The following is a 14,239-nucleotide window of genomic DNA, read 5'->3' as shown; positions in this document are numbered from 1 at the left end:
CAGCTCAGCTTGTCATGGATTAACAGAAGCTTGTGTTGAGCTTTTTCCTTAGAGATTTTGTTTTTCCCTCATGTCAAAAGTTGTGTCTCTGTTTGAAGACCTAAAGTAGTCTTGGTTTTGAAGGGAGGTTGTCGGTTGTTGAATTATTGAACTGTACCAAATCGTGAAGGTCGACCTTTCCCGTTTTCTCTCTGTTTGGCATTTCGCAACAGATTATTTTAGTACTTTTATTATACACCATTGTTTAATGCAGTCTTCCCTGAATGTAACTGTTGCATTTCTGGTCTAACCTTGCCTCCTAATCTCTGGTATTCTTGGGTTGGATTTCTTCAAGCAGAAATGTTTCATGTTCACAACATTTAAATATAAAAACATTCCTTCCATGTGGAATGAAGTTTGGTTTAAACCAGGCGGATCTCATGCGCTTTCATTTTCCAACATAATGCCCAAACTAGAGAATTAGCGACTGCTGTACAAGACAATGGCTTCTTATCATTCCAGCACAGACCAGTGTGTTTGTTCACCAGGCCTGTGGAGGCCAGCTAGCTTACTTAGCTGGGTGACATTTGAGTGAAGCTGATTTATAAAACCAGTGGGAGCAGGTGGAATACTGCTCAACCCACTCCTCTAAATAGAGATCTCCCCAGACCAAGAGGGATTCAACAAAGCCCTTGCAGTTGGGCAGATGGCATTTCACTAGGCTCACTCCTGCCTCGGTAGAACTGTATTAGAACTGTATTAGTGTAATTACCTGCCAGAAGAGCACCCTAGCTCTGCTTGTCACCAGTCGGACAGAACACCTTCGTCGCCCTTTAAAAGTCAGGTTTGCTGATATATTTTTTTTGGGGGGGGCAGCGCTCCAATTCCCAATCCACAATCCCTTGTGTTTCTACGTGGTCCCTCTGGAGAAGTCGTCTCAGACAGTCACACCACTGGCAGGGAGGGGGGTTGAAGTGATAGAGAGACTAGTCTGTCATCCATTCCAGAAGTACCCGTCCACAGTTTCAAGATGGCAGCCGTCATGGCCGTTCTGTCGCCACCCGCTCCAGAGCTAACGTATGCTAATGCAGGGGCGGCGACGGAGCGATTAATCACGGGATCGATGCCTTGCCGCGGCTGCAGGAGATGGCCATATCTCCCGAAGACACGCCAGCCTGTCTCCAGCATCCACAAACAGGGCTGGTTCTCCTTCGGTGCTCATACGTTTTACGTCGCACTTTATTCATTTGGCCTACGCTTTTATCCAAAGCGATGTACGATTAGTGCTTGTATATAGTACTACGGCAGAAGATCAGGGATCAGAAGTGCGAAGGCCAAGTCAAGCACTTTTACTGTAAACCCCAAAAAGTCCCCAAACACTTTTCCTCAAAACATTAAACACCCTTTAATCCATATTAAATGAGGCTCTATTGTAACTCATTTGCGCATTTCGAAAATTCTAACGGCTCCGTAATAAATATCGTCCTCATCTTGTCTGGGCCAGTGAACTCGCCAGTCAGACTGCTAGAAGATGAAGCACTAAAATGACAGTTCATCACTTTAAGGCCTGAAGAGATTTGATAAACGTACTTGAGAGAGCTGTATTGTAATGTCAGAATTCCTTCCCCAGAATATGCAGGCGCTCAGCTCATTTAACAAAATCCTCTCTCCCTTTCATGGCCGCCAAGGCGAAGCCTCAACGTGACAGAGCAGGACTTTACGACTCTGCTCCAGAGCCGATAACAGTCCCTCCAGGACGTTCAGTCCACTCCCCCTAAAAATCAGCTAACATGTAAACTAATCGAAGGATCTGAATTTAATTTGCCATAGTTCAAGTGCACCAGTTTTAATTGGTATACTCGGATTACCTTGATGCAATGTTAGTGAGTTCCCAGCCCTATTTCTGTAATGGTGTACATGCTAAAACAGTTCACTGTCATATGAAATATGAATAGGCGGAAATGAAAGACCCAGGATGAAGAACTATGCGTGGTGAAATATTCATGCTGGGTGGTTTAAAGCGTCACACATGTCTTCGGCTCTCCTAAATGCTAAGTGATTAAAGGAGTTATTTTAAATATTCATTGGTTGTATAGTGCTGGCTGGAGTCATTCTAGACCGGCGCTAGCCTTCGATTACATCAGGGTTATGTGTGTGTGTGTGTGTCTCCGCTACTGAACGGGTGTGTGTGAGGAAGTTTGGGACATCTTAATCTATCCTGATGGACTGGAAGGGGGGGGAGGAGGTAGGTATTAGGTTAGCTGACTAGTGCAAGGAGAAGGCCAGGTTGGTATATAATTTGGCCCATAATTTAGATGACGAGCTCAGGTCTGTAGGTATGGGCTCGGTTAACAGACTAATGCAGGTCAGGGAGGAATTGATACATGCCATGTCTTGATCTGCAGGTTTTTTTCCGGTAAGATTATTGAAAGTATTGTTAGTTTTTCTTTCATACGTGCCTCTAGTTTGCTAGATGGTTTTCTGTTTCTACGGAAACACAGCTGTTTAGTGAGGCTTGTGTCTCAGCTTACATCTCCTAAACCCTGTCAGTTACTGCCTACTGACCAATCACAGACCGCAAGCTAAAACTATTTTAGCCCTGGAAGGACACCATTCTTTAATCTCAATATGAGACCCATCTATGTAAAACAATGTCTGGGATATCAGTGAGAAGATGTGTGGTTCAGCCTGCTGTCTGTGGAGGCTCAGCCCTGCTGTCTGTGGAGGTTCAGCCTGCTGTCTGTGGAGGTTCAGCCTGCTGTCTGTGGAGGTTCAGCCTGCTGTCTGTGGAGGTTCAGCCCTGCTGTCTTTATTCTGCTCACGAGGACGGAGCCCGTCTTACCGCAAGTCTCTTGTCAGCAGAATTTAAAATGAATTGCACAAAAGCAGGGTGTCCAGACAGGATTGGTTTATAACACACACACACACATGCTTGCTCACACACATACTCACACACATGCTCGCTCACACACACACTCACTCTCCTGAACACTGAAATTCCCTCCCTTGCAGTAAGGCATGTGGGTGAGTGTCTGTTCTGAGCTTCAATATCAGAGTCTCTCCCCACCCTATGTTGGTGAAGGTTTGTGAATGTGGGATTGGGTCACAACTATCAGTTATAAACTTATAAATGTTTTTAAACTTATAAAACTAGGCTTTTAGTTTGTTCTTTAATTCTATTTCTGATGGATCTCACTGGAATTAACAGAAGTGCTAGACTGTGTCTATATTGGTCTACCTACTTTCTTTTAGAGAATCCGAATGTCTGGTTGGGATTTAATCTGTATCTTGCCCTTTCCTCAGCAACATCCAGCTTTAATTTCTACAAATCCCCCTGGAATAAAGAACTTGGTATTGAACAGGCTATCTGGGTCATCGAACTTCTCTTTCGTTTAGAAATATTAAATAGAAGGAGCTGTTTCTTCCTAGAAAAACACAAAACACTTTTTCATCTCTTTACAATTCTTTGAAACCGAGCAACTTGCAGTTCAACCCTCAACAGGCTCTGTCCCAGATCCTGTCTCTGTCCCAGATCCTGTCTCTGTCCCAGATCCTGTCTCTGTCCCAGATCCTGCCTCTGTCCCAGATCCTGCCTCTGTCCCAGATCCTGCCTCTGTCCCAGATCCTGTCTCTGTCCCAGATCCTGTCTCTGTCCCAGATCCTGTCTCTGTCCCAGATCCTGCCTCTGTCCCAGATCCTGTCTCTGTCCCAGATCCTGTCTCTGTCCCAGATCCTGTCTCTGTCCCAGATCCTGCCTCTGTCCCAGATCCTGTCTCTGTCCCAGATCCTGTCTCTGTCCCAGATCCTGTCTCTGTCCCAGATCCTGTCTCTGTCCCAGATTCTGTCTCTGTCCCAGATCCTGCCTCTGTCCCAGATCCTGTCTCTGTCCCAGATCCTGTCTCTGTCCCAGATCCTGCCTCTGTCCCAGATCCTGTCTCTGTCCCAGATCCTGTCTCTGTCCCAGATCCTGCCGGAGATGACCGCTCGCCGGCTCAGGTTCCAAAGCTCATTTACACAAGCGTTCCACTGGGCAGTTTCATCCATTTTAAGTAGATCAATTATTTCTCTTCTCTCTCGCTTTCTCTCTCGCTCTCTCTCTCTCTCAGCCCTCCTCCACTCATTCTCTTTTCTCCTTTGTGGATTTAAGACCAGAACACAGAGTTGGAGGGTATAGTTTTTTTTTGCAGTGTGAGGTTTAGGCATTTAAAACAGGGTGTCAACCATACCTTTAGTCTCTCTATACCTGTAGTTTCTCTGTACCTGTAGTCTCTCTATACCTGTAGTCTCTCTATACCTGTAGTCTCTATATACCTGTAGTCTCTATATACCTGTAGTCTCTATATACCTGTCAGACTGCTGTTTTCACTTCCTCTCTGCAGTTTTCACCAGGTCCACACTCCAGACTTGCTTGGAAATATGCTTCATCACATATTTCCTTATTTTTGGGGGTTTTCCTGCTAGCTTTCTTTGCAAATAAATCTTGCATGCCTTTTGTTTAGACTGGAGCTGCAGTGCTCCCAGCCCAGGGGCGATGGTATTTCATCTCTGTTCATTTGAGGGTTTAATTCACTGTAGCTTGGCAAGCTCGCTAGATGTTTTTCTTTGAAAGATATCATCCAGTATTTGGGATGGGGAACATCAGAAGCCATACGTTACTTGCCGGTAGTTTCAACCCCTTCTGTTGTGATTCAGTTAGTGACCGTGTTGCCAAAACGGGTGCAAGACGTTTGGCAGCTCAACACTTCCTCTGTGAAGCCACAGCAGTTAGCCTGCAACACAAGGGGTTATCTTCCCCAGTAATAACCACTCATCTGATACTGTTAAACGTGGACATGACCTCACTCCTGTCTGACAGATCCCAACATCTTATCATGGTTGTTTCTGCTCCTGTTTGTTTCTCTCTCCAGAAGTCTGGGGAGGAGGAGGAAGAGGAGGAGGAGGAAGAGGTGGTGGCGTACCTGTCAGGTGGAGAGGAGTTTGACCCCAGTACGCTGCCTGATCCTGACAAGGTTCCCTCCGATTCTGAAGAGGAACAACAAAGCAGGTATGAAACCGTCTGGAAGCAATCCATTTCTGGCGTTAGACATTTGACCGTATAAGATGAGATGGACTTTATTGTCCCGAAGGAAATTTGTCTTGGACATGAATATCTGCTGTTAAAATACAAATATTTTAGCGCATCCGTCTGGTACCTACATGGTCCACGTCCACACTGTCTGTGAGGTTCAGATCGATGTATGTTCTTATGAGGGCTTGGGGGCGCTTAATGGCTTGTTTGTTGTTTTGGGTTGAAATATGTTCTCTTTACGCCGAGTTGAACATTGTGAGGTCGAGGTTGGTGTGGACGCAAAAATCGTTACAGTCATAGTTCTCTCGTCCTTGCTGTGAACGGGCCTTAACTCCCGACAGCTTCAGGAACTAGTTAACCCTCCTCCTCTTCCCTCCTCCTCTTCCCTCCTCTTCCCTCCTCCTCTTCCCTCCTCCCTCCTCCTCCTCTTCCCTCCTCCCTCCTCCTCCTCCTCTTTCCTCCTCCCTCCTCCTCCCTCCTCCTCCCTCCTCCTCCCTCCTCTTCCCTCCTCCTCCCTTCTCCTCTTCCCTCCTCCTCTTCCCTCCTCCTCTTCCCTCCTCCTCTTCCCTCCTCCTCTTCCCTCCTCCTCCCTCCTCCTCCCTCCTCCTCCCTCCTCCTCCCTCCTCCTCCCTCTTCCCTCTTCCCTCTTCCCTCTTCCCTCCTCCCTCCTCCTCTTCCCTCCCTCCTCCTCCTCTTCCCTCCTCCCTCCTCCTCCTCCTCCCTCCTCCTCCTCTTGTCTCGTCTCAAGCCCTGCTGCCGCCACCCGGAAACGCCTCCGCAGCGACTCCAGCGCAGAGGAAGAGGAGGAGCCGCTGACAGGAAGCAGGAAGAGAGCCAAGGATCAGAGCAGCCAATCAGCTGGCCAGCCTCTGGACACTGGTCTCTCATTGGCTGAGGACGAGGAGCTGGTCTTACATCTCCTGGGCAACCGGAACTAGGAGACAGTTAATACCAGCTTCAGTTAGTTTTTAGTGTTTTCCCCCAAATTCATGTCGTCTTGTGTTGATCCAAGATGTTTCATCCCCCGTGAAGAGAACCCTATCATATTTCAAATAAACTGTTATTATCATAGTTGCAAGTGAGTGGTTTTTACTATGATTGTCTCAAAGTAAACAAGTATTTTTCATGCTGAAACAGTGTTGCTGCAGTGGCCGGGTCGTCTGTGTGCATTCGCACCCCAGGGTTCCTTGAATTAGTCTCAAAGTTGTTAATAGTTTGCAACCACGGTTGTTTCTGGTTCTGTGCTCTGCTAGTAACGACCCTTTTATTTGAAGACTGGAAGGCACATTTCTTCCCCATCTATCAGCATTGGCTCTATTCCCCACCTTGTTCCAAGTCACGCTTACTGTTATATAATGGCTCGGAGTTAAACGACCTCCTCTCTTTCTCTGCAGGTTCTGCACTTCTGCAAAGCCCTCAACTCATTTGAAGCTTTTTCATTTCAGAGATTGTAAATGACTTCTGGCGAGCTCTAGACAGGAAGTGAACATCTTGATCCTCTGCCCCCCTGCTGTGCCTCCAGAGGGGGGGGGGGGGGGGGGGTTGGGTCTCTGCTCCTCACGGGAGAGACCAGAGAGAGACTGGCAGGATGAACAGCTCTTCTTTTCTCTGCTCCCAAAATCTGTCTTCTGTCAGTTTTTTTTTTTATGTGGTTTATTCCTGCTTGCAGAATCAGGGGCATTCTCTCTCTTTTCCTTACGCTCTCTGTTTCTCTCTCTTTCCCTCTCTCCCTCCCTCTTCCTTGCTCTCTTTCTTCCTCTCTCTCTCCCTTGTCCATCACAGTTTCCCCACTGGCACTGCTTCCTCGCCCGCTCTTTCTCTCACTCGCCCTCTCTGTTTGACGAGATGTCTGTCTTCGTCGGACCCTCTCCTCTGGCTCCGGGGCAGTCCAGCCTCGGACCGCTTCAAACAACTTTCTCTTCTGTCTGATGGTTGAAAAAGAGAAACTGCATCCTTGATGCCAGGAATGTCAATGTAATACTCCCAGGCACCATCTGGATACAACTACATCTCCTTCCTGTGTTTGTGTGTGTATTTGTTTTTGCTTGCCATTTTCAAATCTGGCTCTCATCTCACTCAAACTAGAAGAGTGCTCCATTTCCTAAACGATGTGTATCAACAAACACAAACTAAACAAGGAGACTTTAACCTCAGAAGGATTTCTTTCATGTTGTCATCTCTCTCTCTTCCTCTCCCTGCCTCATGGGACGAGGGCCCCAGTTGGTGACAGGATGTATCCAGAAGTTCCATTAGGCTTATTGGCATCTGTGTTGCTCTCCTCTGTGTGTATCTCACCGGGGAGGAAGTGGGTTTGAAGTCGTCTGAGGCCTGGCTGGTGGAAGGCCGGGGCTGGCTGGAGGCCAGGGGAACAGCAGCCTCCAGCCCTCCTGATCCTCGGACACTTCATGTTGTGAGATTACACAGGCGGAGGCCGTGCCTCTGATGGGCGTAACTTAATTTAAAGGAGCTGTGATGCCAGCAGGGTGACAGGGAAAGCTGCTCTCTATTATCCGGTCTCCCTGCATCCCAACTCACTTAAGAAAATGTAACTTGGAAGTGTATTACCCTCTTCCCTGGAGTACTTTGTATTTGTATCATACTTATTTTTTCCCGGTTTATCTGCAACGACATCGAATTGGAACCTGCATTGGAATAAGTAAATTATTCCGACTACATTTGCGATCTGTTGTGTTGGGATTGAAGCAACCCAAAAGCTATTTTAAGTTTCTCATCCTTAAACTAACCTAGAAACAAACCCTAAATCACTACATTACCTTCCTCGTTCTCTCTCTCTCTCCTCGCCCTGCAGCACATATGCAGTCTGTGGCGTCTCTGTTAAGCCGACAGCATCAGTGCCGTCATCCACACAGCCATTTTACAGTAATGCACTCTCTAAATAGAAGGTGTGGAAGCACTATTGTTGCCCTGCTGACGAAATTGACTTTTTGTCATTGTAATCGTATCATTTCAGTTGCAGGGCCGTTCAGAGATGTATGGAAATGTCTAGTCGTGCGATGATGTGAAGAACGATTCTGGCACCCTTTGGAAAATAGCAAACAAAATATTAAAACATAATAATAATGACTACATTTCCACCCAACCTCATTTCAGTTAAGTTCTCTCCAGAGATTGCTGTTATGGAAGACAGTAATATGTGGTTGGGATGCTTTGCATAATGATTTTGAGTTGTGTCCTCTTTGTGCCCTGTGCTAAAGCACAGAGCTTCACCTCCGAGCCGAAGACAAACTTGGAAAGAACACCTTCCTCCTCCTGGTCTGGTGTGAGGGAGGGATTCTGGGAAACGCTGGATTAGAGTGTCCTCTGTCTGTCCTCCAACTAAATCTACATAATTATAGAGGAGGGAAAGGAGAGGAGGGGAGAGAGAGGGGAGTAGAAAGCACTTTAACGATGACCTTATCAAAGTTCGCAAACAGACATAGTTCCCTTCTCAGGCTGTGATGAATGTGGCTGGTGAGGGTTGTTTATGCGTGAAGGACCCGGTTGGGTAAGAGATTAACCCTCGTGCTGCCTTCGGGTCACATGACCCAAAGGTTCATAACGAACCATTGTTGTGTTTACCCAATTTTACCCAATACAAAAACAAATAAAAATAATTTTCTTTTAACCATTCCAATGTGGGGGGTCTGAGACAGCCCGACAGTTAAAAGAAAATGCTTCACTTTGTTTTTGTATGAGGTAAATTTGTCGCAATACGACGGTGGGTCACAATGACTGATGGGTCAGAATGACCCGAAGATAACACAAGGGTTAAGTTACTTCCTTTGTTCTGTGGATTTCTAGATGACCTCCAGTCATCTATCAGGCCTAGCTGTTGGTTCACGAAGCACCTTGGACAGGCCAGGGAGACCGGAGGAGTTTCAGATGTGAATTCACAAACATGAACAACCTCAGGAATATTTGGGCTATTCTAGTATGTTTTCTTATGCCATAGTTGTAACGTAACTATGTTGAAATATCTATTTTCCTTACAATACTCTTTCCCTCTGGATCAATAAAGTATATATGCATCCCTCCCTCCCTACAATGAAATATATGTCTCTTTGTTGTAGAAATTTGTATCTGTATTTCCCCTGGTCTCCTGGGGGTGTAGCGTTGCTGGCAGAGCTGCCAGCTTCATCCCCCTCATAACGTCCTCTTCACCAGGGCCAGTCCGTCTTCCTGAAGGTTCTCTCAGCGTGATGATGGCGTTCTGATGGGGTCTCATTGTAAGAACCGGTAAGGTTCCCCATGGCTCTGTAGAACACCACCCCCAGGACTTCTGCTTCCCATAATGCACCGGGACTGATGAGTCGATCTGAGTGAGGATGGTTCATGTCTGTCTGTATTAGAGGAGAGAATGGAGAAGGACAAAAAAATAAACTGTGATGGTAGATGTAGTTATTGTTCTTTCCCAGGTCGTTAGACAACAATAAGAGGACATTGCTTCTTGGTTTGTTTTCTGGGTCGATGTGGTTCTGGGCTGGAGTGGCTGCAGTCCCTGTCTCGTCTCCTCCAGGGTGGAGCCATCGGCTGTTAACGAGTCGACTGGCACCTCTATCGACTGGACAGAGGTGCGTCTGTCCTCTGGTTAATAACAGGATGACTTGGGGCCTGGAGCAGACTAGCTGTGATCATGTTGGGGTTTGTTTTCATCTGCTGAGTTGAGAAGAAGGATTCAAGCCTCGAGTGGAACGGATCCATCCATCCAACCATCTTTCTGTAAGGCTCTGTGTTCAGCCTGCGGGGGTCATTTGAGGACCCCAGTCGATGACGTATCTGCTGTGGGTGGGAAGCTCATATATCTATGGGGAAGCTGACCTTTAGAAGACACACACACACACAGAAGTGATCAAACAAAAAACTTTTGTAGTATATTCAAGTTTGTGATGGTAACACTTTAGAAGTTGCTAGAAGCGACTTTTTAGCGAACATCTTTCTCCTGCTCCAATGAGTCCTTCTGACTGATTTAACACGGGAACTCTTAACGTGTAGTATATGAGGCGGCCCTCCTCGCGCCGGGGAGACTACAAGGCGCCGGACTAACGGCTCATATATAAACTAAAGTACATGATGTTGAACTGAGCAGAACGTGTGCTCGCTCTCGCCTGGATTACTCATCTCAGGTGAAAGGGAGAATTCAACCTGTTCCGTCTGAAGAGCTTCTGAGCGGAGGAGAGAATGATTCATTTTTGATGAGGCCCTCTTACCCTTGACACTCTTGCATTGCATGTTCCACTGGCGGAGCTGAGAGCCGGAACATCGTTTAGGGGTTACAGCCACGTTCCCAGACCTGACTGCAGCCGGTGAAGTCGGTCGTCTCTGCTTTGGGCATGGGTAGAAGGGCTTGTTATGGTGTTTTTGTTTTAGGTTGCCATTAAACATCAAACCTGTTTACTATAATTACTGCGCCCAAAACAAAAAACATATAGCTTTCATGCAGTAAAAGACACTCACAAAGCTGTCCACGCATTCATCACATCATCAGACCGAAACTTTTCATTTTACGTTTGAACTAACTGCGTTCTTTTGAGATCCAGGCGCATTTAGAAAGGGCCACTTAACTGAATCCTTTCCTTTAAATGGATCTCATTGCTTGTGTATGCACGGCAGCAAGCCTGCACTCAAACGCACGTAGTGGAACAGACGGTTTGTATTCAGCACCAGTGCTGGAACAGCTCCTTTCCTCCGCGTGCTGGGGCGATGTGCGCGCGCAGTTACTTGGCTTTTTTACGTGGGAACCGATGTGCATATAGCTATATATTCTATAGCTATAAAAGACCTCCGTTTCACTTCTAGTATGGGCCACTGTCATTAGTGTTATATTTGCGTATATTTTCTTTTAAAATATATTTGTTTTGTTATTCGTGTGAAAGCAGGAAAAGGTGGTGAGTGTTGGACACACAGACTTGCTGCTTCTATAGTGTGTGTGTGTGTGTGTGTTTGGACAGGGGAAAGCTTTCGCAGTGTGTAATACGTCATTGCAATCCAGGAGAATTCTCCTCGGTCCTGTCTCTCTCTAGTCCGGCCGGACCTTCTACAGAAGCGACTTGCGCTGACAATTTCAGCAGGTAAGTTTGAACATTGGATACGAAATAGATGCATGTTATTTCTTGCCCAAAATAATCCATTGACATTCAACATTAGGACTGTTCCTCTGTCTTTGCCTCCCTGTAAACCCTTTGTTTGGATGCACGTATTGTTCACATAGCCTACTCATCGAGTCTCCAAAAGTCCGTTGCGTTTATTCTCGATCATTTGCCGGTAGCAAATAGGCTATGTATTTATAAAACCTATACAACTACCAAACGTTAATAAGTAAGTATTTCTGCTGTACAGCTAGACGTGGTCAATGTATGTGTTCATTAGAGCCATGAGTTTGTTGTTATCTCTCTAAACGACGCGCAATTACCCGCGCCTAATAGCGAATTCAATTATTTAAATCATTCAATCGGGCGTGCCTTGAATGGTTATACCCTACGGGCAAGGACATAGCCTAGTCTTCTCACACAATTGGAATATCTAAATGTAGCATTTTGCTAATCACATCGAGGTCTGTCAACATTTTTCTTATAGGCAAACTAATGGGACAACCGAGGTGTTTGGAACCTTTCCCCCCTTCTCACTGAATTTCTTGGAAAAGGACACAGATTCACCCGAAGAGAAAACAAGTCAAATCAAAATGACGGCCGAGACCTCCGAGGGTGACGGGTTCTCCGTACCGCTGTGCTCCTACAGCGGGGCTTCCCAAACTAACGGCACCTGCATGGACCAGATGGAGCGATTCTTCCCACCTTTTTCCTCGACGTTTGCGCTCATCGTGCTCGTGACCATGATTGTAGGGATCATATTTGTCTCTCTGGCTACATTCCACTTCCACAAGAGGAGGATGAGGAAGAGGAAGATTCAACGTGCCCAAGAGGAATACGAGCGCGACAGCCGCAGCCCAGTGTCCTCCATGGGTAAGCGGGAGACAACGAGACCGTGTATCATTGTCCGGCCCGCGGCTAGAGATAAGGGGCACCGGCCGCTCTTCCCGGTCATCCAGAAATGTGATCAAAATACCAGTTGTCTCATTGAAGAGTCTGGAAACCCGCCAACAGCAAAGAACGCAGCAAAAATAGATATCCCACACATCAAAGGAGACGGACCACTGGAAGCTAGATAAGGGGCACCGGCCGCTCTTCCCGGTCATCCAGAAATGTGATCAAAATACCAGTTGTCTCATTGAAGAGTCTGGAAACCCGCCAACAGCAAAGAACGCAGCAAAAATAGATATCCCACACATCAAAGGAGACGGACCACTGGAAGCTGTCACCTCGTCTTGATAAGTCTGCAGTTGGAACCGGGAAACGGAACTGTAGATACACCAAATATTCACGTTTTATTTCAGGGGAAACTGACTGAAAGAAGCTCTCTGTCATCCACTTGGAATTAAGAAAAGCAATATGGCACAATGAAGACCCCGTGACCTCCAGGAACAGACAACCTGCTGAAACGTTCACGAACATTTCGAGGGAATCGATCCGTGTCAAATCTGTAAATGTTGTATAAAAGTTGAGTACGTCAGTCTATTAGTATACCGTCGTGGAATGACTTCAGCAACGGACAATTTGTTATGATGTAAATGAACGAAAGGTTGACATTTCTAGACCTGGCGCGAGGGTTGGACAGCGTGCATGCTCTCCGAGGTGCTGAAATGTAGATCCATTTTCCTCCCGCTTATTAATGTGCCTCTTACACAATACTTTGTGTTGATGTTTATTGCAACTCGTCTTTAAGTATTTCCACGGCCTATGTAAACTAGTAGCCTTCCAGTAAGCAGTCCATGACTTTATATTTACGAAAGTTTTCTTTTTTTCTTCTGATGATAATTCCTTAAAGAACCTGTGCACATCCCCTTCACACCACCCGTCCCCAAACAATACAGCTTTGCTTTATGTATTAATCATTTGCCTTTTATCATGCTTCTAATGGGTGGCAGTACATTTAATGTAAAATGTGGTGAAAGTGCTGGCACCCTATAGCAAGGTTTCAATCGTACTGTGTGGTCTTTTAAGGTAGTGCTGCTGCATAGAGGACTGACTCATTACTGGAAGTTCCGATATTTTTCTTCAAATTGCTTATTTTTGGTAGTAGTTGAAAGTACACCCTTGTCTTCTCCCTAACGCCTGTTAAGACCGCAAGGTAGCACGTGTTACTTCCTCTATAGGTCGTTATCTCCCATTGGGACCTTCTGGGGTACGGTCAAATTGAGCCCTAAGCATTTTAAATATTTATGATGTATCCTCTGAAATGTAATAAACGAGGAATCATTGAAAAAAAAGAAGTATTTTCTTATTATTTATTGTTCAGTTGATCCTATGGAATTTGGTCAATAATAGGCCTATCTTGTGCTATTTTGCATCTAACAGAATAGTCTTGTTTTTAATCACTGTGGGCAGTTTTGGTTACTTTAATGTGATAATACCTTATTATTTCAGTTGTGTGTTTATATAGATGAGGATATATGTATATTTATAGTTTTTATGTTGGTCGTCCATGTTTTCCTGGTGCTTTCAGTAACATAACTCTAAGAAGATTAGAATGTCCCTCGATAGCCTGGATGATATTAGGACTAATCTAGTCTCAGCCCAGGTTAAATCACATCAAAGGACTGGACGGTGACTCCTCCTCCACGGGGCTCGGCCACGCCCCCCTCCTCTCGCTGTGGCTCGACGGCATCCAGTCAGGCAGAACTCCACGGCTGGGAGACTGTCCTCTTGCTCCCTAGCAAGTCTATCAGTGTTGGCCAGGAGCCAGGAGAGTGTCCCTAACTGTCTCCTCAAACAGCCACGGGGACTGGGCACTTGCCGCTGGCTGGCGTCCAGCTAACTGCTAGTGGGGCGTGGGGCTCTCAGAACGCAGTCCGCTGTCCCCCCAGGGACCTCGGGGGGGGGGGGGGGGGGGGGGCGGGGGGGGACACACCAATAAAGCTTCAGTATTGACTCTGGAAAGGTCACACAAGCTAACGTGTTAAGACTGTAGTCCCTGGGGTGTGCAGTGTAGGTATGGAGAAGCATGGATGGGAGGGAGAGGAGCCTGGCAGGAGAGATCAGTGGATGTTCTCGTGAGCCGTCCTGTGAGCTTGTGTTCCGTTGCAGCAAGGCAGTACCTTCCATATGCTTCTGTCCGAAGCCTTGCTGCCTAGAGGGA

The 14,239-nt window shown here is 46.5% G+C and overlaps 2 protein-coding genes across 2 annotated transcripts in view; both read left to right on the top strand.

Annotated features, from left to right (window-relative positions):
• The window catches only part of ddx10 (DEAD (Asp-Glu-Ala-Asp) box polypeptide 10), a 13,159-nt gene extending 7,041 nt beyond the window's left edge, over positions 1-6,118 (top strand). The window contains exons 11-12 of the mRNA XM_062452998.1: positions 4,893-5,023; positions 5,796-6,118. Of these exons, the coding sequence (XP_062308982.1) occupies positions 4,893-5,023; positions 5,796-5,985 (321 nt within the window). The 3' untranslated portion in view covers positions 5,986-6,118. The remainder of the gene's footprint in view (positions 1-4,892; positions 5,024-5,795) is intronic.
• A 4,547-nt stretch (positions 6,119-10,665) lies between these two features.
• si:dkey-183i3.9 (uncharacterized protein C11orf87 homolog) lies at positions 10,666-13,362 on the top strand. Its single transcript, XM_062453580.1, has 2 exons — positions 10,666-11,115; positions 11,621-13,362. Exon 2 carries the CDS (start codon positions 11,727-11,729, stop codon positions 12,210-12,212), a length of 486 nt encoding a protein of 161 aa, XP_062309564.1. The 5' UTR covers positions 10,666-11,115; positions 11,621-11,726; the 3' UTR covers positions 12,213-13,362.
• The last annotated feature ends 877 nt before the right edge of the window (positions 13,363-14,239 follow it).

This window comes from Osmerus eperlanus, chromosome 27, assembly GCF_963692335.1.
Source record: "Osmerus eperlanus chromosome 27, fOsmEpe2.1, whole genome shotgun sequence".
Classification (NCBI taxonomy): domain Eukaryota; kingdom Metazoa; phylum Chordata; class Actinopteri; order Osmeriformes; family Osmeridae; genus Osmerus; species Osmerus eperlanus.
Note: the sequence above shows the minus strand (reverse complement) of the source record. Positions and strands in the feature narration are given on the sequence as shown.